The following is a 21459-nucleotide window of genomic DNA, read 5'->3' as shown; positions in this document are numbered from 1 at the left end:
AAATGATTTATCTGTGCATATAGTTATATTTTTAATTAATGTGCCACATAATCTTTAATCAAAATAACTCCCCTTCCCTCTCGCAGAGACATCTCTTCTGTGATGATGCGTTTGCTGGCGTGAGGGCGGGACAACCTGTCGCTCACATGAGATCCACCAATAGCGAACCACAACCTTCCAATTAAATTTCACATAGACACTAGTCCTGCCCTACATTTGTTCTTGTTCGAGAATCAGTTTAGCTCAGATATACACTCACCTAAAGGATTATTAGGAACACCTAGGACACTGCCGCTGGGAGAAATTTAAAACATGGAGTGGACCACAGTGTGCTGCGGAGCTAAAAGAGACTTCCTCCATCAGCTCTGTTTCTGTTCACCATCAGCTCTGTTTCTGTTCACCATCAGCTCTGTTTCTGTTCACCATCAGCTCTGTTTCTGTTCACCATCAGCTCTGTTTCTGTTCACCATCAGCTCTGTTTCTGTTCACCATCAGCTCTGTTTCTGTTCACCATCAGCTCTGTTTCTGTCCACCATCAGCTCTGTTTCTGTTCACCATCAGCTCTGTTTCTGTTCACCGTCAGCTCTGTTTCTGTTCACCATCAGCTCTGTTTCTGTTCACCATCAGCTCTGTTTCTGTTCACCATCAGCTCTGTTTCTGTTCACCATCAGCTCTGTTTCTGTTCACCATCAGCTCTGTTTCTGTTCACCGTCAGCTCTGTTTCTGTTCACCATCAGCTCTGTTTCTGTCCACCATCAGCTCTGTTTCTGTTCACCATCAGCTCTGTTTCTGTTCACCGTCAGCTCTGTTTCTGTTCACCATCAGCTCTGTTTCTGTTCACCATCAGCTCTGTTTCTGTTCACCATCAGCTCTGTTTCTGTTCACCATCAGCTCTGTTTCTGTTCACCATCAGCTCTGTTTCTGTTCACCGTCAGCTCTGTTTCTGTTCTGTTTTCTGTGTTGGTTGATTGTTTGTAGTATCCATTTGCATTTTTACTTGTTATTCATGGTTTTGTTTTGTTATTTTTTTTCCCCCTTTGTTGCACTTTGAGATTCTTCGGAATGAAAAGTGCATTATAAATAAAATCTATTATTAATATTATTATTATTACCTGTTCCTTTTCTCATGAATGCAATTATCTAATCAACCAATCACATGACAGTTGCTTCAATGCATTTAGGGATGTGGTCCTGGTCAAGATAATCTCCTGAACTCCAAACTGAATGTCAGAATGGGAAAGAAAGGTGATTTAAGCAATTTTGAGCGCGGCATGGTTGTTGGTGCCAGATGGGCCGGTCTGAGTATTTCTCAATCTACTCAGTTACTGGGATTTACACACACAACCATTTCTAGGGTTTACAAAGAATGGCGTGAAAAGGGAAAAACATCCAGTATGCGGCAGTCCTGTGGGTGAAAATGCCTTGTTGATGCTCGAGGTCAGAGGAGAATGGGCCGACTGACTCAAGCTGATAGAAGAGCAACTTTGACTGAAATAACCACTCGTTACATCCGAGGTATGCAGCAAAGCATTTGTGAAGCCACAACACGCACAACCTTGAGGCAGATGGGCTACAACAGCAGAAGACCCCACCGGGTACAACTCATCTCCACTACAAATAGGAAAAAGAGGCTACAATTTGCACGAGGTCACCAAAATTGGACAGTTGAAGACTGGAAAAATGTTGCCTGGTCTGATGAGTCTCGATTTCTGTTGAGACATCCAGATGATAGAGTCAGAATTTGGCGTAAACAGAATGAGAACATGGATCCATCATGCCTTGTTACCACTGTGCAGGCTGGTGGTGGTGGTGTAATGGTGTGGGGGATGTTTTCTTGGCACACTTTAGGCATCAGGCATCCTCTGATGGCTACTTCCAGCAGGATAATGCACCATGCCACAAAGCTCGAATCATTTCAAATTGGTTTCTAGAACATGACAGTGAGTTGACTGTATTAAAATGGCCCCACAGTCACCAGATCTCAACCCAATAGAGCATCTTTGGGATGTGGTGGAACGGGAGCTTCGTGTCCTGGATGTGCATCCCACAAATCTCCATCAACTGCAAGATGCTATCCTAACAATATGGGCCAACATTTCTAAAGAATGCTTTCAGCACCTTGTTGAATCAATGCCACGCAGAATTAAGGCAGTTCTGAAGGCGAAAGGGGGTCAAACACAGTATTAGTGTGGTGTTCCTAATAATCCTTTAGGTGAATGTACGTCATAATAGGGAAAATCGCAACTTCTGTTTCATGCCAACAGGGATGCGAAACAGGAATCTAAATTAACCTTATTAACTATATACACTATATATATATATATATATATATATATATATATATATATATATATATATATAATAACTATATATATATATATATATATATATATATATATATATATATATATATATATATATATATATATATATATATACACACTAGGCATTATTGCGCATTAAGTGTGAATGTTATTCTAAGGAAAACATTTTGTCAGCAAAATATAATAGTCATGAGGGCAGGATTTTTACAAAGACTAATATTAGTATTAACTGTCGTGTTATTTAAAAGTATGCCAAATAGGCTCAAATTCAAGGGACACCTTAACATAATATATTATTCTAATATATAATTGTCATGAGCAAACTGAATCCTGATCCTGAAAGCAAGTCCCGCCTTTCATTATTTCATTAAAATCTCCAATTGAAAATTTTCTAGTGACTGATCACATCTAAATTTTTCAGTTGGCCAAATTGAATTTCTGTGAATAGATGCCATTTAAGCATCCAGCAGCCATATCACCCTGTAGCCCAAGACTGGTTTCCCACTGAAGCTAAGCAGGGCTGAGCCTGGTCAGTACCTGGATTGGAGACCAAATGGGAAACCAGGTTGTTGCTGGTAGAGGTGTTAGTGAGGCCAGCAGGGGGCGCTCACCCTGTGGTCTGTGTGGGTCCTAACGCCCCAGTATCGTGATGGGGACACTAAACTGTCAAAGAGCACCATCTTTCGGATGAGACGGACCGACTGTCTGTGGTCATTAAAAATCCCAGAATGTCCTTCGATAAAGAGTAGGGGTGTAACCCCGACATCTTGGCCAAATTTGCCCACTGGCCTTCTAATAATCCCCATATCCTGATCAGCTTATGTGTGGTGATCATCCAAGTGGATGCTTTACATTGGTGGTGGTTGGGGAGATTCCCCCTTCTATGTAAAGCGCTTTGAGTGCCTAGAAAAGCGTTATATAAATGTAACGAATTATCATTATTAATTCACAGAAATTAAATTTTGCCAACAGAAAAATGTATACGTGATCAGTCACTAGAAATGTTTCAATTGGGGACCTGAATTTGTTTTACAGTGTGTAGAAGTGTGCAGACACTTACTGATGCTCGTCAGTGGCATCTTTCCTGTCAGGATAGGTGAAGGAAACTGTGGCGGACTGTTCGTCTCCGCCAAGCTCATGATGGTGTGCGAGTGACGCCTCTCTTTGTTGTCCTCCTCAGCCTGCGAGGAGATTTGCTGGCTGATGGGAAATGAGGATCTGATGTTAGTCTTGTGGATTTACTGCATTAGATAAAACCGAGAGGCGCCGTAATAAGGCGGCAGAAGTAACGTGAAATGAACAGTACCTTAAGCCTTTCTTTGGGAGAGTATTTCTGTCCCTTTGTGAGCTGGGAGAGAAATGACAGAGAAAAAGAGCTTTATTCAAATGACATGACGTGCATGCATGGAAATGAAGAGATCACACTCCAAAAATAGATCACAGAAATGTGTAAAGCAAAATGAGCAATTAGTAACTCGGGCAGAGGGATCATTAACAGAGATGTAATCTGAGTGTTAACATAATTGGCAATTGTTCTGCTTTGAATTTTGGGTGCATGTGAACTTAGTACAAATGTGCTGTATAAATTTAAATGCTGTGATGAGGATCTGTGGAGGAAGATTAAGAAGCACTTAACACTAAGGGCCCTAGCTTAACAATCTGAGCACATGGTGTGAAGCGCATGGTGAAGTGCACTAAGGGCCGAATCCACTTTCGCTAGTTCGCGTCTGAGAAAAAAAAAAAAAAAAAGTGCATGCCAGGCACATGGTCCAAAAGTGTCGTACCTAATCTCTTGACGTGACGTGCAATAAACCAATCAGAGTCTCATCTCCCATTCCCTTTAAAAGCCAATTTCGCTTGCACAATGGCTATTTACATGACGGCATTTGCAAGCATTATATTTTACAAGTTTATATTTTACACTAATTGTAAATTAGTGCCATTTAAATAACACATGAAAAATACTTCACTGTTGACTTTAGGCCAGGGTTTTCAGTTCCTCGAAATAGCAACACACCAACAATGCGGCTGAACACACCTGGCCTTCAGACCAGCACACCCATGGGCAGACAGATGGGCCCCAGTGCATTTGCTATTTAAAAATGTTGTAAAAATGATAACGGTGTTGGGCTGAAACTAGCAAAAAACACTTGCGTTCCACCGGGTGTATGACAGGGCCCTTCGCATTAAACTTCATTGTTGATGTTGCCCTGCCCCAGTTGTGCTAAAGACATAAATGATTCCTAAATCATGTGACTTATTGAGGAGAGGTAAGCTGCGTTAATAAGAGATCTGACATGCTTCAAAAGTCAACAAAACAAGCATATAGCCATAAAGGAAAGCATATAGCAACAGGCTAACAACCACTTAGTGAACCCCAAGCAATCAATGGCCTAGTAAATCATATTGCAAAATGCTAACAGCTGCTGAAACTCTATAAAAATGGCAACCACCTGCAGAATGCTGTACTATTGTGGCAGTACTACTCATATAATCCTCAGAACAGGTCAAAATATAAACAGAAACATGATCACAAACTTCTCTGCTCCGTCCAGAGGAACAGATAGAGACCCGTCTTCTTCAATAATAACGCTCTAGTGAAGAAATGGATAAAGAGAGCTGTGATGGAGAGAGATGAGTTGCTGAATATAAATGTTATTACAGTACAGTCACTGCAAATTAAACAAATGATAGGCAGGACTGCCTCCGACATATAACCCTCATTAGCCTCTGCGGCGGCCCAATAAAAATAATGAGCAAGATTAAGGCCATGAACTATTGTCCAGTTTTTAATCTGACTAAGCAACCAATAACAAAAAAAAAGAGGCCAATGGGTGGCAGAGAGCTGTATAAACCTTGCGGTGAAAATAAGCCTGGCAACAGGAAGACTGAGCTGCTTTTAGATGTTTCCACTGGCACACCCAGCGATGAGCTGCTGCTATGAACACACCACCCAATATGTTCATTTACATGGGACGGCTGCTGTTTTAGGGCAGAGACAGGGAACGACCACAGTTATGCAATGTTTTTTTTTAACCTTTTTACTTATTTATGTGATGTAGATTAACTGTTTTTTTTTACTAAATAATATAATATAATATAATATAATATAATATAATATAATATAATATAATTAATATAATATAATATAATATAATATAATATAATATAATATAATATAATATAATATAATAAATATATACATTTAATTCATTTATACATACGATATACATGTGCATCTCTAAACAGCACTGTTATTACCTCGCTAGTAAAAAAAATGTCATGTGTAACCTTTAAGTTGCTTTATGGTGTTTTTTCTTAGTCCTGTGATTTCCATTATTACAGTTAACTATGCAAATTGATATGGAACTGTATTGCGGTCAAGGGATCTAAATGCAAATTTTGTCAGCATTTAGGGGTACACTAGAGCCCCTTTCACACTGCGATTCCGGCAAATACACGGATAATGCGACCCGGCATTTGTTCCCGGGCCGCTAGATTTGGTCCATTTTACACTGCCAGCGAAATACCGTAATATGTGCGCTTTCACACACAACCCGTAACGGTCCCGGGTCGAGTTGACACGTGACATCCTGATGTGACGTATAATGGCGAGCGATCTCAGCTTCAGCGCGGATAGTAAGGAGCTCCGTGGTCTCGACATGTGTCCAGTTTGCGCACGTTTCTGCTTGTTTAATCTTAGTTTCTTTTGTATACGAACACTCTCTGCGTTTAAAACACCGACTAGCTCTTCTGGCACTGCAGGGTTGTATTATTGAAAAAACAAGCTCTAGGAGTCGCACGATAACTACGTACACATTGCGGCGTTAGTTTTGGCTTTTGTTCACTCAGCGCTCCTCCCGGATCGAATCCCGCAATGTTACTAGGTCCCGACCCGGGTTCAATTCGGTAATCAGTTCCGGGACGTGGTTGCTTTCACACAGAAGGCGACCCGGCAATGTTCCGGGAATATTGCGGGTCCGACGTGCAGTGTGAAAGGGGCTTAGCATATGTGATCACAGACAGGACAGGAGGTTCAGGAATCACTGGAGACGTCCTCACCTGTCTGTCGTGAGAGTGAGCGAGATCCTGCTTCCTGTTGACCAGCCACCAAGCGTCCCTCTGTCCTCGTGTCTAGGCCTGGGCTCCGTCACGCTGCCTCCAGCTGGAGACACGCTCATCTGTAGAGACAAGGACTCCATGCTACGATGCAGCCCAGAGAGGCGAGGGTAGAGCGAGGGAGAGCCACCAGCACTGCCTCCTCGGCCCACTGTGGCGCTGGAGAAACATTCGGAAGAGTTGACGTTGAGGATAGGAGCCGGGCTGGGGGTCAAACAGCTTGAGCTGCTAATTCCTGAAAACTCTTGTAATTTGGAGAAGGGTGGCACTTTTGGAGGAAGCTGGTCCTCCACATTGATTATCCCACACATGTCCAGGCTGTTGGAGTTGATTTTGTCCAGGTTAGCAGGTTTGGGCAGAGATCTGGCACTGGAGGGCCTGGGAATCCATTGATATAGAGATGAATTACAAATTAGGAGCACACTAAAACAATTGACATAACAGAAATTTCGGTTAGCAATGAAAATAAACAAAAAAACTGACCCACTTTATATTCCCTTACGAAACAAAAATATATTGCAATATACTAGAATTTATATTGCAATACATTAGAAAATATATTTCAATGTATCAGAAACTTCCTCATATATTTGAAAATATATAGCAATATATGGATGGACAACCTATTGCTATATATTGATTCATATATTAAAATACATTGATATACAAACAAAACTGAATTATTTCATGTATGTTTATTGAAACAAAGTATTTTTTGTGAGTTAAGCAAGCTCCTGCATATGTTTACAGAGGTTGATTAACAATAGCCCAAATCAGATGGTGCATGACATTCAATATATTTTCTATATTTAGAAAATATGATGGTGCATGACATTCAATATATTTTCTATATTTAGAAAATATTTCTATTAGGGCCGGGACTTTAACGCGTTAATTAAGATTAATTAATTACGTGACTTTAACGCGTTAATTACGTGACTTTAACGCGTTAATTACGTGACTTTAACGCGTTAATTAATTACACACAAAAAAAAAAACATTTTTTTTACCACACTTATTTTTGCACCGCGGAACGTTTTTCAATGAATGAGTTTCGACGGACCAATTATACTGGAACACCAACTAGCGCTCCGGAGCCATGCTCCGGAGTCACGACAACAACGAACCATGTGAACATGAACGAAGCTATGGAACGAAGAAGCTGATGAGACCGCTTTGCTCGGCCCCGTGGATGGGAAATTTTGTTTTAAAAAACGAAAGAATGGAAGCGTCGTCAAGAGCATGGTTGTGTGCAAGCTATACAACAAGGAATTGGCGTATCACCGCAGCACATTGAGCCTCAAATATCACAAAAATGCTTTTGCTAAACTGGCAAACATGCACTGGTCTGCTGGACTGAAATAAATAAACAATATTTTGTTGATTAAGCTTATGTATTCAGTCATTATTCAATGGGATACTAAAAATACATGTGAAAAATTACTTCTCATTGTTCTCAGGTCAAATATTTATATGCAATTAAAATGCGATTAATTAATTACAAAGCCTCTAATTAATTAGATTAATTTTTTTAATCGAGTCGCGGCCCTAATTTCTATATTATATTTTAATCTGTTATATTTTAAAATATATGACAGACAGTGTACATTAGATTATTTCATATTTACATGTATACAATATATATGATAATTATATACTATGTAATATAAATCAATATATTTAAGACATATGTTCCCATATAAATCTGATTATATTATCCAGTACATTGAGGAATATTATCTCATATAATTTTACATATATATTTACATATATATACAATGACTCTTCCAATATATAATTTCATATATTGTAGGATATATTTCAATATACATAGCAATATATTGAATAGTATAATGATATGTATTTAGTCAATATATGAAAACGGCAATAATTGCAGTATTGTCCCATATATTGCAATATATGACTTGCATATATAATATATTATTATATAATATATCATATGATATATTACCATGTAAATTTCACAATATATGGAGACACATGAAATATATTGTCAACTAATATATTGAGAAATATATTGTCAACTAATATATTGAGAAATATATTTTTGTTGCGTAAGGGTTAGGTGGCCTTAACTGGTGTGTTGTTATATAAAAAAATAAGTAAAATGTACTTATAGTGCTCATATTGCATTAAAAAAAATTAAGTTAGGGACAGGTGTGATGGTGTGGGTCAGTTTAAGGGTAAAGTTAGGATCAGGTGTGGTGGTGTGGGTCAGTTTAAGGGTAAAGTTAGGATCAGGTGTGGTGGTGTGGGTCAGTTTAAGGGTAAAGTTAGGGGCAGGTGTGGTGGTGTGGGTGAGTTTAAGGGTAAAGTTAGGGGCAGGTGTGTTGGTGTGGGTCAGTTTAAGGGTAAAGTTAGGATCAGGTGTGGTGGTGTGGGTAAGTTTAAGGGTAAAGTTAGGGGCAGGTGTGGTGGTGTGGGTGAGTTTAAGGGTAAAGTTAGGGACAGGTGTGGTGGTGTGGGTCAGTTTAAGGGTAAAGTTAGGATCAGGTGTGGTGGTGTGGGTCAGTTTAAGGGTAAAGTTAGGGTCACGTGTGATGGTGTGGGTCAGTTTAAGGGTAAAGTTAGTGACAGGTGTGGTGGTGTGGGTCAGTTTAAGGGTAAAGTTAGGGTCACGTGTGATGGTGTGGGTCAGTTTAAGGGTAAAGTTAGGGACAGGTGTGGTGGTGTGGGTCAGTTTAAGGGTAAAGTTAGGGACAGGTGGTGTTGTGTGGGTCAGTTTAAGGGTAAAGTTAGAGACAGGTGTGGTGGTGTGGGTCAGTTTAAGGGTAAAGTTAGGGTCAGGTGTGGTGGTGTGGGTAAGTTTAAGGGTAAAGTTAGGGTCAGGTGTGGTGGTGTGGGTAAGTTTAAGGGTAAAGTTAGAGACAGGTGTGGTGGTGTGGGTAAGTTTAAGGGTAAAGTTAGGGACAGGTGTGGTGGTGTGGGTCAGTTTAAGGGTAAAGTTAGGGCCAGGTGTGGTGGTGTGGGTCAGTTTAAGGGTAAAGTTAGAGACAGGTGTGGTGGTGTGGGTCAGTTTAAGGGTAAAGTTAGAGACAGGTGTGGTGGTGTGGGTCAGTTTAAGGGTAAAGTTAGGGACAGGTGTTGTGGTGTGGGTCAGTTTAAGGGTAAAGTTAGGGTCAGGTGTGATGGTTTGGGTCAGTTTAAGGGTAAAGTTAGGGTCAGGTGTGGTGGTGTGGGTAAGTTTAAGGGTAAAGTTAGGGTCAGGTGTGGTGGTGTGGGTCAGTTTAAGGGTAAAGTTAGAGACAGGTGTGGTGGTGTGGGTCAGTTTAAGGGTAAAGTTAGGGTCACGTGTGATGGTGTGGGTCAGTTTAAGGGTAAAGTTAGTGACAGGTGTGGTGGTGTGGGTCAGTTTAAGGGTAAAGTTAGGGTCACGTGTGATGGTGTGGGTCAGTTTAAGGGTAAAGTTAGGGACAGGTGTGGTGGTGTGGGTCAGTTTAAGGGTAAAGTTAGGGACAGGTGGTGTTGTGTGGGTCAGTTTAAGGGTAAAGTTAGAGACAGGTGTGGTGGTGTGGGTCAGTTTAAGGGTAAAGTTAGGGTCAGGTGTGGTGGTGTGGGTAAGTTTAAGGGTAAAGTTAGGGTCAGGTGTGGTGGTGTGGGTAAGTTTAAGGGTAAAGTTAGAGACAGGTGTGGTGGTGTGGGTAAGTTTAAGGGTAAAGTTAGGGACAGGTGTGGTGGTGTGGGTCAGTTTAAGGGTAAAGTTAGGGACAGGTGTGGTGGTGTGGGTCAGTTTAAGGGTAAAGTTAGAGACAGGTGTGGTGGTGTGGGTCAGTTTAAGGGTAAAGTTAGAGACAGGTGTGGTGGTGTGGGTCAGTTTAAGGGTAAAGTTAGGGACAGGTGTTGTGGTGTGGGTCAGTTTAAGGGTAAAGTTAGGGTCAGGTGTGATGGTTTGGGTCAGTTTAAGGGTAAAGTTAGGGTCAGGTGTGGTGGTGTGGGTAAGTTTAAGGGTAAAGTTAGGGTCAGGTGTGGTGGTGTGGGTAAGTTTAAGGGTAAAGTTAGGGTCAGGTGTGGTGGTGTGGGTAAGTTTAAGGGTAAAGTTAGAGACAAGTGTGGTGGTGTGGGTAAGTTTAAGGGTAAAGTTAGGGACAGGTGTTGTGGTGTGGGTCAGTTTAATGGTAAAGTTAGGGTCAGGTGTGATGGTGTGGGTCAGTTTAAGGGTAAAGTTAGGGTCAGGTGTGGTGGTGTGGGTAAGTTTAAGGGTAAAGTTAGGGACAGGTGTGTTGGTGTGGGTCAGTTTAAGGGTAAAGATAGAGACAGGTGTGGTGGTGTGGGTAAGTTTAAGGGTAAAGTTAGGGTCAGGTGTGGTGGTGTGGGTAAGTTTAAGGGTAAAGTTAGGGACAGGTGTGGTGGTGTGGGTAAGTTTAAGGGTAAAGTTAGGGACAGGTGTGGTGGTGTGGGTCAGTTTAAGGGTAAAGTTAGGGACAGGTGTGTTGGTGTGGGTCAGTTTAAGGGTAAAGTTAGGGTCAGGTGTGTTGGTGTGGGTCAGTTTAAGGGTAAAGTTAGGGACAGGTGTGGTGGTGTGGGTACGTTTAAGGGTAAAGTTAGGGGCAGGGTTGGTGGTGTGGGTGAGTTTAAGGGTAAAATTAGGGACAGGTGTGGTGGTGTGGGTCAGTTTAAGGGTAAAGTTAGGGTCAGGTGTGATGGTGTGGGTAAGTTTAAGGGTAAAGTTAGGGTCAGGTGTGGTGGTGTGGGTCAGTTTAAGGGTAAAGTTAGGGTCAGGTGTGGTGGTGTGGGTGAGTTTAAGGGTAAAGTTAGGATCAGGTCTGGTGGTGTGGGTCAGTTTAAGTGTAAAGTTAGGATCAGGTGTGGTGGTGTGGGTCAGTTTAAGGGTAAAGTTAGGGGCAGGTGTGGTGGTGTGGGTGAGTTTAAGGGTAAAGTTAGGGACAGGTGTGGTGGTGTGGGTCAGTTTAAGGGTAAAGTTAGGATCAGGTGTGGTGGTGTGGGTAAGTTTAAGGGTAAAGTTAGGGTCAGGTGTGGTGGTGTGGGTAAGTTTAAGGGTAAAGTTTGGGACAGGTGTGGAGGTGTGGGTAAGTTTAAGGGTAAAGTTAGGGTCAGGTGTGGTGGTGTGGGTCAGTTTAAGGGTAAAGTTAGGGTCACGTGTGATGGTGTGGGTCAGTTTAAGGGTAAAGTTAGTGACAGGTGTGGTGGTGTGGGTCAGTTTAAGGGTAAAGTTAGGGTCACGTGTGATGGTGTGGGTCAGTTTAAGGGTAAAGTTAGGGACAGGTGTGGTGGTGTGGGTCAGTTTAAGGGTAAAGTTAGAGACAGGTGTGGTGGTGTGGGTCAGTTTAAGGGTAAAGTTAGGGACAGGTGTTGTGGTGTGGGTCAGTTTAAGGGTAAAGTTAGGGTCAGGTGTGATGGTTTGGGTCAGTTTAAGGGTAAAGTTAGGGTCAGGTGTGGTGGTGTGGGTAAGTTTAAGGGTAAAGTTAGGGTCAGGTGTGGTGGTGTGGGTAAGTTTAAGGGTAAAGTTAGAGACAGGTGTGGTGGTGTGGGTAAGTTTAAGGGTAAAGTTAGGGTCAGGTGTGGTGGTGTGGGTAAGTTTAAGGGTAAAGTTAGAGACAGGTGTGGTGGTGTGGGTAAGTTTAAGGGTAAAGTTAGGGACAGGTGTTGTGGTGTGGGTCAGTTTAAGGGTAAAGTTAGGGTCAGGTGTGATGGTGTGGGTCAGTTTAAGGGTAAAGTTAGGGTCAGGTGTGGTGGTGTGGGTAAGTTTAAGGGTAAAGTTAGGGACAGGTGTGTTGGTGTGGGTAAGTTTAAGGGTAAAGCTAGAGACAGGTGTGGTGGTGTGGGTAAGTTTAAGGGTAAAGTTAGGGTCAGGTGTGGTGGTGTGGGTAAGTTTAAGGGTAAAGTTAGGGACAGGTGTGGTGGTGTGGGTAAGTTTAAGGGTAAACTTAGGGACAGGTGTGGTGGTGTGGGTAAGTTTAAGGGTAAAGTTAGGGACAGGTGTGGTGGTGTGGGTCAGTTTAAGGGTAAAGTTAGGGACAGGTGTGTTGGTGTGGGTCAGTTTAAGGGTAAAGTTAGGGTCAGGTGTGTTGGTGTGGGTCAGTTTAAGGGTAAAGTTAGGGACAGGTGTGGTGGTGTGGGTAAGTTTAAGGGTAAAGTTAGGGGCAGGTGTGGTGGTGTGGGTGAGTTTAAGGGTAAAATTAGGGACAGGTGTGGTGGTGTGGGTCAGTTTAAGGGTAAAGTTAGGGTCAGGTGTGATGGTGTGGGTAAGTTTAAGGGTAAAGTTAGGGTCAGGTGTTGTGGTGTGGGTCAGTTTAAGGGTAAAGTTAGGGTCAGGTGTGGTGGTTTGGGTAAGTTTAAGGGTAAAGTTAGGGTCAGGTGTGGTGGTGTGGGTCAGTTTAAGGGTAAAGTTAGGGTCAGGTGTGGTGGTGTGGGTAAGTTTAAGGGTAAAGTTAGGGTCAGGTGTGGTGGTGTGGGTGAGTTTAAGGGTAAAGTTAGGGTCAGGTGTGGTGGTGTGGATCAGTTTAAGGGTAAAGTTAGGGTCAGGTGTGGTGGTGTGGGTCAGTTTAAGGGTAAAGTTAGACACAGGTGTGGTGGTGTGGGTCAGTTTAAGGGTAAAGTTAGGGACAGATGTGGTGGTGTGAGTAAGTTTAAGGGTAAAGTTAGGGTCAGGTGTGGTGGTGTGGGTAAGTTTAAGGGTAAAGTTAGGGTCGGGTGTGGTGGTGTGGGTAAGTTTAAGGGTAAAGTTAGAGACAGGTGTGGTGGTGTGGGTAAGTGTATGAGTAAAGTTAGGGACAGGTGTGGTGGTGTGGGTAAGTTTAAGGGTAAAGTTAGGGACAGGTGTGGTGGTGTGAGTAAGTTTAAGGGTAAAGTTAGGGACAGGTGTGTTGGTGTGGGTCAGTTTAAGGGTAAAGTTAGGGTCAGGTGTGTTGGTGTGGGTCAGTTTAAGGGTAAAGTTAGGGACAGGTGTGGTGGTGTGGGTAAGTTTAAGGGTAAAGTTAGGGGCAGGTGTGGTGGTGTGGGTGAGTTTAAGGGTAAAGTTAGGGACAGGTGTGGTGGTGTGGGTCAGTTTAAGGGTAAAGTTAGGGACAGGTGTGGTGGTGTGGGTAAGTGTATGGGTAAAGTTAGGGACAGGTGTGGTGGTGTGGGTAAGTTTAAGGGTAAAGTTAGGGACAGGTGTGGTGGTGTGGCTAAGTTTAAGGGTAAAGTTAGGGACAGGTGTGTTGGTGTGGGTCAGTTTAAGGGTAAAGTTAGGGTCAGGTGTGTTGGTGTGGGTCAGTTTAAGGGTAAAGTTAGGGACAGTTGTGGTGGTGTGGGTAAGTTTAAGGGTAAAGTTAGGGGCAGGTGTGGTGGTGTGGGTGAGTTTAAGGGTAAAGTTAGGGACAGGTGTGGTGGTGTGGGTCAGTTTAAGGGTAAAGTTAGGGTCAGGTGTGGTGGTGTGGGTCAGTTTAAGGGTAAAGTTAGGGGCAGGTGTGGTGGTGTGGGTAAGTTTAAGGGTAAAGTTAGGGTCAGGTGTGGTGGTGTGGGTCAGTTTAAGGGTAAAGTTAGGGTCAGGTGTGGTGGTGTGGGTCAGTTTAAGGGTAAAGTTAGGGTCAGGTGTGGTGGTGTGGGTGAGTTTAAGGGTAAAGTTAGGGTCAGGTGTGATGGTGTGGGTAAGTTTAAGGGTAAAGTTAGGGTCAGGTGTGGTGGTGTGGGTCAGTTTAAGGGTAAAGTTAGGGTCAGGTGTGATGGTGTGGGTAAGTTTAAGGGTAAAGTTAGGGTCAGGTGTGGTGGTGTCGGTCAGTTTAAGGGTAAAGTTAGGGTCAGGTGTGGTGGTGTGGGTCAGTTTAAGGGTAAAGTTAGGGTCAGGTGTGGTGGTGTGGGTCAGTTTAAGGGTAAAGTTAGGGTCAGGTGTGGTGGTGTGGGTAAGTTTAAGGGTTAAGTTAGGGTCAGGTGTGGTGGTGTGGGTGAGTTTAAGGGTAAAGTTAGGGTCAGGTGTGGTGGTGTGGATCAGTTTAAGGGTAAAGTTAGGGTCAGGTGTGGTGGTGTGGATCAGTTTAAGGGTAAAGTTAGGGTCAGGTGTGGTGGTGTGGGTCAGTTTAAGGGTAAAGTTAGGGACAGGTGTGGTGGTGTGGGTAAGTTTAAGGGTAAAGTTAGGGACAGGTGTGGTGGTGTGAGTAAGTTTAAGGGTAAAGTTAGGGACAGGTGTGGTGGTGTGAGTAAGTTTAAGGGTAAGGTTAGGGACAGGTGTGGTGGTGTGGGTCAGTTTAAGGGTAAAGTTAGGGACAGGTGTGGTGGTGTGGGTAAGTTTAAGGGTAAAGTTAGGGACAGGTGTGGTGGTGTGGGTCAGTTTAAGGGTAAAGTTAGGGACAGGTGTGGTGGTGTGGGTAAGTTTAAGGGTAAAGTTAGGGACAGGTGTGGTGGTTTTTAGCATAGATGAGTTTTAAATTTGCTAAATTTCATGTATAGATTTTCTTGTAATGGAAAGACAAGTGCAAAACCCCAGGCAATAACAGCAGATGTGGGGCATAAGCTAGATGAAGGATGTTTTTCTCACCTCTGAGAGTTGGGAGAGGGCAGCTCTGAATATTTGCCCAGGCTGGATGGTTGCCGAAGTCCCAATAGCTTGGAAGGAGGCTCCAGTGCACTCTGTGTTGGTGTCAATGTGCCATTCTTTAGCGAGCCCCCTCCGCCACACTCAGAGTCAGACGCCACTGCCTTGGCTTTGGCCTTCTCCTTCTCACGGTCCGTCTGATTGACTGGACCGCACCCTCCTGTACTGGCCCGATGGGAACTCTTCACACTGCCTGGTTCCTTCAGTCTAGACGGGGTGGGGACAGTTTTTAGGCCCTGCAGACCAGCGTCCATATTGCTGCTGACAGGGCGAACGCCTGGCCGTCCTCCCGTCAGACTCAAGGTGCTGGACTTAGCAGGTCTTGGAAGACTCCGATACTGGATGTTGTTGCGTGCATTCGGAGCCATGAAGCCTTGATCACAGTTTGATACATCAAGGCTGATTTTTCGTCCTCCACCTACACCACCAGCAGATGGTTTCACTGGGATACCAGAGGATTTAGGAGTTTTGCTCCCATTTGCAGAATCTCCGGAAACAATGTTTCCACCAGTTGTTAGCACAGTGGCAGTGCCAGTAGTTGGAACAGTTTTCTTGTAACCAAATGAATTTGTTGTGCCGGCAGAGGGACGAACAAGACCGGAGGGAGGTTTTCGGTGTTCACCGCGATCTTTCCCCGCATCCGAACTGGAGCGTTGTAATCCCGATGTTTTCACTGCCATTTTGGCTTTATCCACGACTCGCTGATCGTTCTTTGGAACTGCAAACACAAATAAACACAATCAGACATGTCTTACCACAATCAAGAAGAATTATTAAGAAGAGTCTTGAAAGGTTTTTTAAACATTTTAAATGTGATCCCATTAAATCAAAATCACACTGCGAATTGGAGGTTGGAAAACGATTTTTTGCCCATAAGTTTTTGCCTATCATATCAAACCATAATGTCATAAAGACCTGCCTATCAAAAACCTAAAAACCAATCAAAACACCCTGGCAATCATGGAGAAATGCTCTAAAAACCACTTTGTTATTATGTAACAGAGGCCATCTAGTAGTTTCTGTGCGAGTGAGGCTTATTCCTCTGACTTCAAGAGACGCTCTAGTGACTGACACTAGAGGTTGCAGCCTTTATCCTCCTTGTTAGAGCGTCTGACTCTCATGATGGCGGACCTGGGTTCGAGTCCTGCTTGGAGTGGGCGGTTCGAAAAGGAGGGGTTACAATGGTGCCATGACCCAGATGGGAGTGAGGTTTAGGGGGGTGAGTGTAATGGAGGACAGATAGTAGTTGCTGTGCGAGTAAACCTCACACCTCTGACCTCAAGAGACGCTCTAGAGACTAACGCTAGAGGTTGCAGCCTTTGGCTTCCTTGTTAGAGCATCCGACTCATGCTGGTGGACCCGGGTTTGAGTCCTGCTTGGAGCGGATGGTTCGGGAGGGGTTACAATTACACAGCAAACATTAAAAAACAGAGTAACCACTTAAGAGAACACCTTAAGCAATTGAGTGAAATAATCTAGTTCACTAAAATAATGGAGCTGAGGGGATTCCTAGGGGAAGTTTTCCTAGGAAAGACCTCTAATGCAACCTCTAACCGAACCCTGCTTTGAAGTAAGCTTTTACACTTCATTACAAATGTACACACACACACACACACACACACACACACACACACACACACACACACACACACACACACACACACACACACACACACACACACACACACACACACACACACACACACACACACAGATGCACAAGCTCCTTCATTAGAATAATGCAGTATATGGATTCAATCCATCATGAGTTAAAAGACTTTACTGCTTATGCTGCTGACTTCCATTCACTCAACTGTAACATGACAGGCTGAATATGTAAGACCTTAACTTAAAGAACCCTTGAAGTCATGGAGCTATTTAAGAAACAAAGGGAATGGGTATGGCAAAACTGTTACAGTACTGACAACATGAAATGGGTGAACTTGCAAAGCCCACCCTGTTGGCCATCTGGATCATCTCAGAGATATTTATAAATATACGGAAAAATGAGGGCCAAAATGCTAGTGCAATCTCCGCACGAATGGGAAAAATTGGCTTTACTATAACAAAACCATCCATGGTATGCAAAAAAAACAAAAACTTTCTGGAGTAGCTTAAGCATTTAAATGGCTTAATTAGCAGACCACACAACAAATAAAAATAGCATAACAGTGAAATACAGCGTGTATTTCATCTGTCACAAGGTGCTGTAATTCACACTATTGCCACCCAGGACAACGGCCAACACAAGTAAATACAGCTGACATTAACTTGAGATGAAGATTAGATAAATATGTTGAGTTGGAAAGATGTAGGCCATTAGCAGACTATGACTGGATTAAATGCTAGCATGACCATATCAAAGGATACATGGGAGCAAGACACATTTTTTACATGTTTGTTTAGACTGGAGGTAAACAGTAAAACTGAGTCAGAAAGAGAAAGTCAATGGAAAATGGGGTAAAAAAAGAGTCTGACCATTAAGCTATCAAACTGACAGATACAGCTGCGAGAAGAGGAATGGAGATGTAATTTGGTATCCTGATACAACAGCACTGTAATGGCTGGCTTGTTTGTGTTAAACATGGTCTTATTATACAAGATTGTGTCCTAAAATAACAATGTGCCAGTCCAATGTGGCATAATTAAGATCCATTTCCCTGACATCCAGCATTTGACTGTTATTAGTGGTGTCTGCTAATGCAAACATCATTATAACTATTGCTCAAACTTAGGGTTCAGAATTCAAAAAATGCAACCTCCCTCATACTCAAGTGATTTGTTTAGAGGTGAGCAATTACTACTCTAAAGCCTGAAGTATACTTCAGTTAACACGAACACAATGCACAGTGCATACATGACTTGCTACTGCTAATACATACACAACACGCTGCTGTGAGCAAGTAAGACATGCTGCTGCTGTACAATATAGCATAAATGAATTACCTGTAACAGATCTATACGGGTGGAGCTGAGGAAGCTGGAGGGTTTTCTGAAAGCACGCTCCAACTGCTACAGAAAATGCTAACCAAGTATTTGAAAGGTTGAGCAGAGAGCTCATTGGCTACTGATACAGCAGCAACTAATCCGCTTTGCTTTATAGAGAATGGTGTGATTGCAAGCAGACTGAGTTAAGGATCAGCCTGCGCCTTCTAAAGTTTCATGACTCAAGTGATTTACTTCTATTTGGATACTACTCTTTTTGCATACTGTTTTTTGCCCACTATATGGCAGAGAGGGCATTATTCAAACACAGGGAAAGGCTGAGGCCAGTGTTACCAACTTGTGGTCAAATTAAGTGCAGAAAAATTTGAGGCAAATGCGCAAGTTAAATATATATGCGTGGAAACAAAGTGTTTCAAAACGTTAAACCAATTGCTCTGCAAAAGGAAAATTTTTTTGAAAGCGCTCAACACGACACACAATGTTTCTACAATAGACCTAAACAGACAAACTGCTCTACAGAGCGCTAGCTCCTCTCTGCTGTCTCAGATGACGACATCTTTGTCCTGTGTCAGCCACCTGTGCTGTCTCACCTGAGCTTCGAAAGGGAGGGGTGAAAGCTAAAATGTGCACAAATAACAGTAACAAATCACCTAATATCATTAAATATGAAGTATATGTATATATATATATATATATATATATATATATATATATATAGCCTGACAAGCCAGACCCACATCAAGATGTTTGGTCTGGAAACTCACCATAGACAGGGCTCAATCTGAGGGGCGGATAAACGGTTGTCTTTCAAACTCCCTCTGCACGCGACAGGATAGCGCTACAACCAACCAGAACAACGAAGGTGAAGCAGAGCTTGTTGACAGATTAAACATTCGCCGTATCCGGTCGGCTAAACTCTGAACACATCTTCCCTTCTTAAGAATGACTTCAGTGCCGCTCTTTGTTCTTTTCTCAGAGAAAAGCTTAACTCCAAGTCTTCCAGAGTCACGGTCAAAGCTGATTCGAAAGTCCGCCGTTCGCCAGTTTCTGTGTTTACTAGAAGCACACAAACGCAACTCGGCCGTCATTATGTTAAGCCCCGCCCACCGACTCTATAAACGATGTGATTGGCCCGGCAAGAGTTTGGCTATTACAACTCAGAAGGTATTGAGAGTTGCTAGACGACACTCACGGGCAGATTAGATTTGCTGCCGCTAGGGTGCATATATATATATAGGGAAAGTTCCTGCGGTGGAAATGCGACTTATGTGACAAAATTAGTATGTCTGAATTCACAGTACTCATAAAAGAGTAGACAAAAAGTACCCCCATGACCTACTACTTCCAGTGAGATTCTAAAGTGTGCATATGATGGACACTTTACAATCCCATGATGCCACGGGAGATGATTTGTGAATGGTAGTGAAGCGACGCTAGCCTGACAAGCCAGACCCACATCAAGATGTTTGGTCTGGAAACTCACCATTGACAGCTCAATCTGAGGGGCGGGATAAACGGTTGTCTTTCAAACTCCCTCTGCACGCGATAGGATAGCGCTACACCAACCAGAGCAACGAAGGTGAAGCAGAGCTCGTTGACAGATTAAACTTTCACCGTATCCGGTCGGGAAAGCTGAAGACATCTTCTGTTCTTAAGAATGACTTCAGTGCCGTTCTTTGTCCTTTTCTCAGAGAAAAGCTTAACTCCAAGTCTTCCAGAGTCACGGTCAAAGCTGATTCGAAAGACTGCCGCCGTTCGCCAGTTTCTGTGTTTACTAGAAGCACGTGGAACCTCCACAAGTCTGCCGTCATTATGTTTAGTCCGCCCACTGACTCGATGGGATGGGCCTGACTAGAGTTTGTTTTTTCCAGCTCACAAGTCTATGGGAGAGTTGCTAGACAACACTCACTGCAAATTAGATTTGCTACAGCTATTCTAGATTTCTAGGCTAAAAGCGACGCAACTGGTGCTGGTTGGTTAGATGATAATGACAACATGGCAAATGCAGTACTTCCAGATTACATTCGTACTACACACACTCATACTTTATGGAACATACTTTTTTAGTGGCCATGAAGTAATGAGTACCTACTCAAGAGAGTATGCGATTTTGGATGCATTCCAAATAAGAGATAATAAGAGCCAATAAGGGTCTAATAACTAAAAGTCTTCCTTTTATTATGTGTCATTTAAGATGTATACAAATTCATATTAAATAGTTGACAGAGTCATCGCCCCCTAGTGGTCTACCATTTACATTTAGACACATTTCGAAACTCGTTTACTTAAATCGTGACTTTAGCAGGTTGATCCATGCTCTGAGTCACTGTTTCGAAACCCTCAAAAAAGTATTTGAAGCTTAGCAAAACGAAAGGGCCCATAACTAATGTGCATCTACTAAAAATCTGTCTGTGTGCATACTATGCTCATGCGTGTGTGAGCATACCTTATCGCATGTGTGAAAACTCAGGAAAAACAACAGTGCATCTTCATAACGCTATTTACTCGTGCTAAAGTCAGTCTTTGAATGCAGGAGATCAGTTGCACGCTTCACAAGAGACTTCAGAAAACGAGTTCGCTCACTGAGGTGATTCTTCCACTTAAACGATTCAGTCTAAAACACTGATCTGTGCTTAAATACGGGACTCTTTTATCGCAGCCTTTAAAATCCATGAGATCAGCTCGTGCTGCAGCCATAGGGATTGATCAGGCGGAGAGAATTATCGTCACTCTGTCTGAGGAATGAGATCCCATAAATAAGATTGATCGGCTCATTTCTCTTCCAGTATACGAGGCTGTATTTCAGACACATCTCGCATGACAGGGATTGAGGTTCCCAATTATATAACTGTATTTTCAAATATGGAATATCTGAGATCCAATTCCAGTGGATGATAAATCTTAAGGAAAACATTGAATAATAGCTGGAACTAATTCTCTCTGTTACAACATGTGGGTATAATCATGTTTCCAGTGCCATCTCGTGCCTTCAGTCTATCCAATCAAAGTGTCTGTCCACAGGGAGAGACAGATCGCGCTGACACAGACGTTTGGCTTGCCGGTCGGTAACGTCTACACTCCTGCTGAAAGACTAATGACTGCTTTTGCTCCACTGTCTCTGGGACAAGCCACTTCACTAAAGCATTCAGACAGTTTTCGCAGTTCTGCTTGCATTTGGTTTGTCTGACAACGACTTAGAGACCTGCACGTTCATTATTTTTTTTCTTCTGTCGACTCATGAGATATTCAAAAGTTATAGATAAGATGTGAGCTTAACCCTTAAATGCATGAATGTTTCACCAATGATTATTACATATTGGGGTCTTCAGTGACCCGGATCTATATCTAACACAGATGGATCTCTACCTGTTGCGATAATATAAAACTCTCCTGATATTAGAGTAACAGTTACAGAAGAATAAAATAAAGCATATTTTGTGACCTTTTGGAGCTTGTGAGGGTTCAGTTTGAGCAGATGTGTTATCCCATCATCATCATCATCATCATCATCATCACTGT

General features: G+C 42.8%; 1 protein-coding gene across 8 annotated transcripts in view; it reads right to left on the bottom strand.

Moving 5' to 3' along the window:
• nav1a (neuron navigator 1a) overlaps positions 1 to 21459 on the bottom strand; it is a 216824-nt gene that overhangs the window by 28190 nt on the left and 167175 nt on the right. For all 8 annotated transcript variants that reach the window (XM_067446893.1, XM_067446894.1, XM_067446895.1 and 5 more), the window contains 4 exons: positions 14938 to 15712; positions 6387 to 6821; positions 3631 to 3672; positions 3385 to 3524 (listed from right to left, as the gene is read on the bottom strand). In XM_067446893.1, coding sequence (XP_067302994.1) covers positions 3385 to 3524; positions 3631 to 3672; positions 6387 to 6821; positions 14938 to 15712 — 1392 coding nt within the window. The remainder of the gene's footprint in view (positions 1 to 3384; positions 3525 to 3630; positions 3673 to 6386; positions 6822 to 14937; positions 15713 to 21459) is intronic.

This window comes from Pseudorasbora parva, chromosome 6 (genome assembly GCF_024679245.1).
Source record: "Pseudorasbora parva isolate DD20220531a chromosome 6, ASM2467924v1, whole genome shotgun sequence".
Classification (NCBI taxonomy): Eukaryota; Metazoa; Chordata; class Actinopteri; order Cypriniformes; family Gobionidae; genus Pseudorasbora; species Pseudorasbora parva.
Note: the sequence above shows the minus strand (reverse complement) of the source record. Positions and strands in the feature narration are given on the sequence as shown.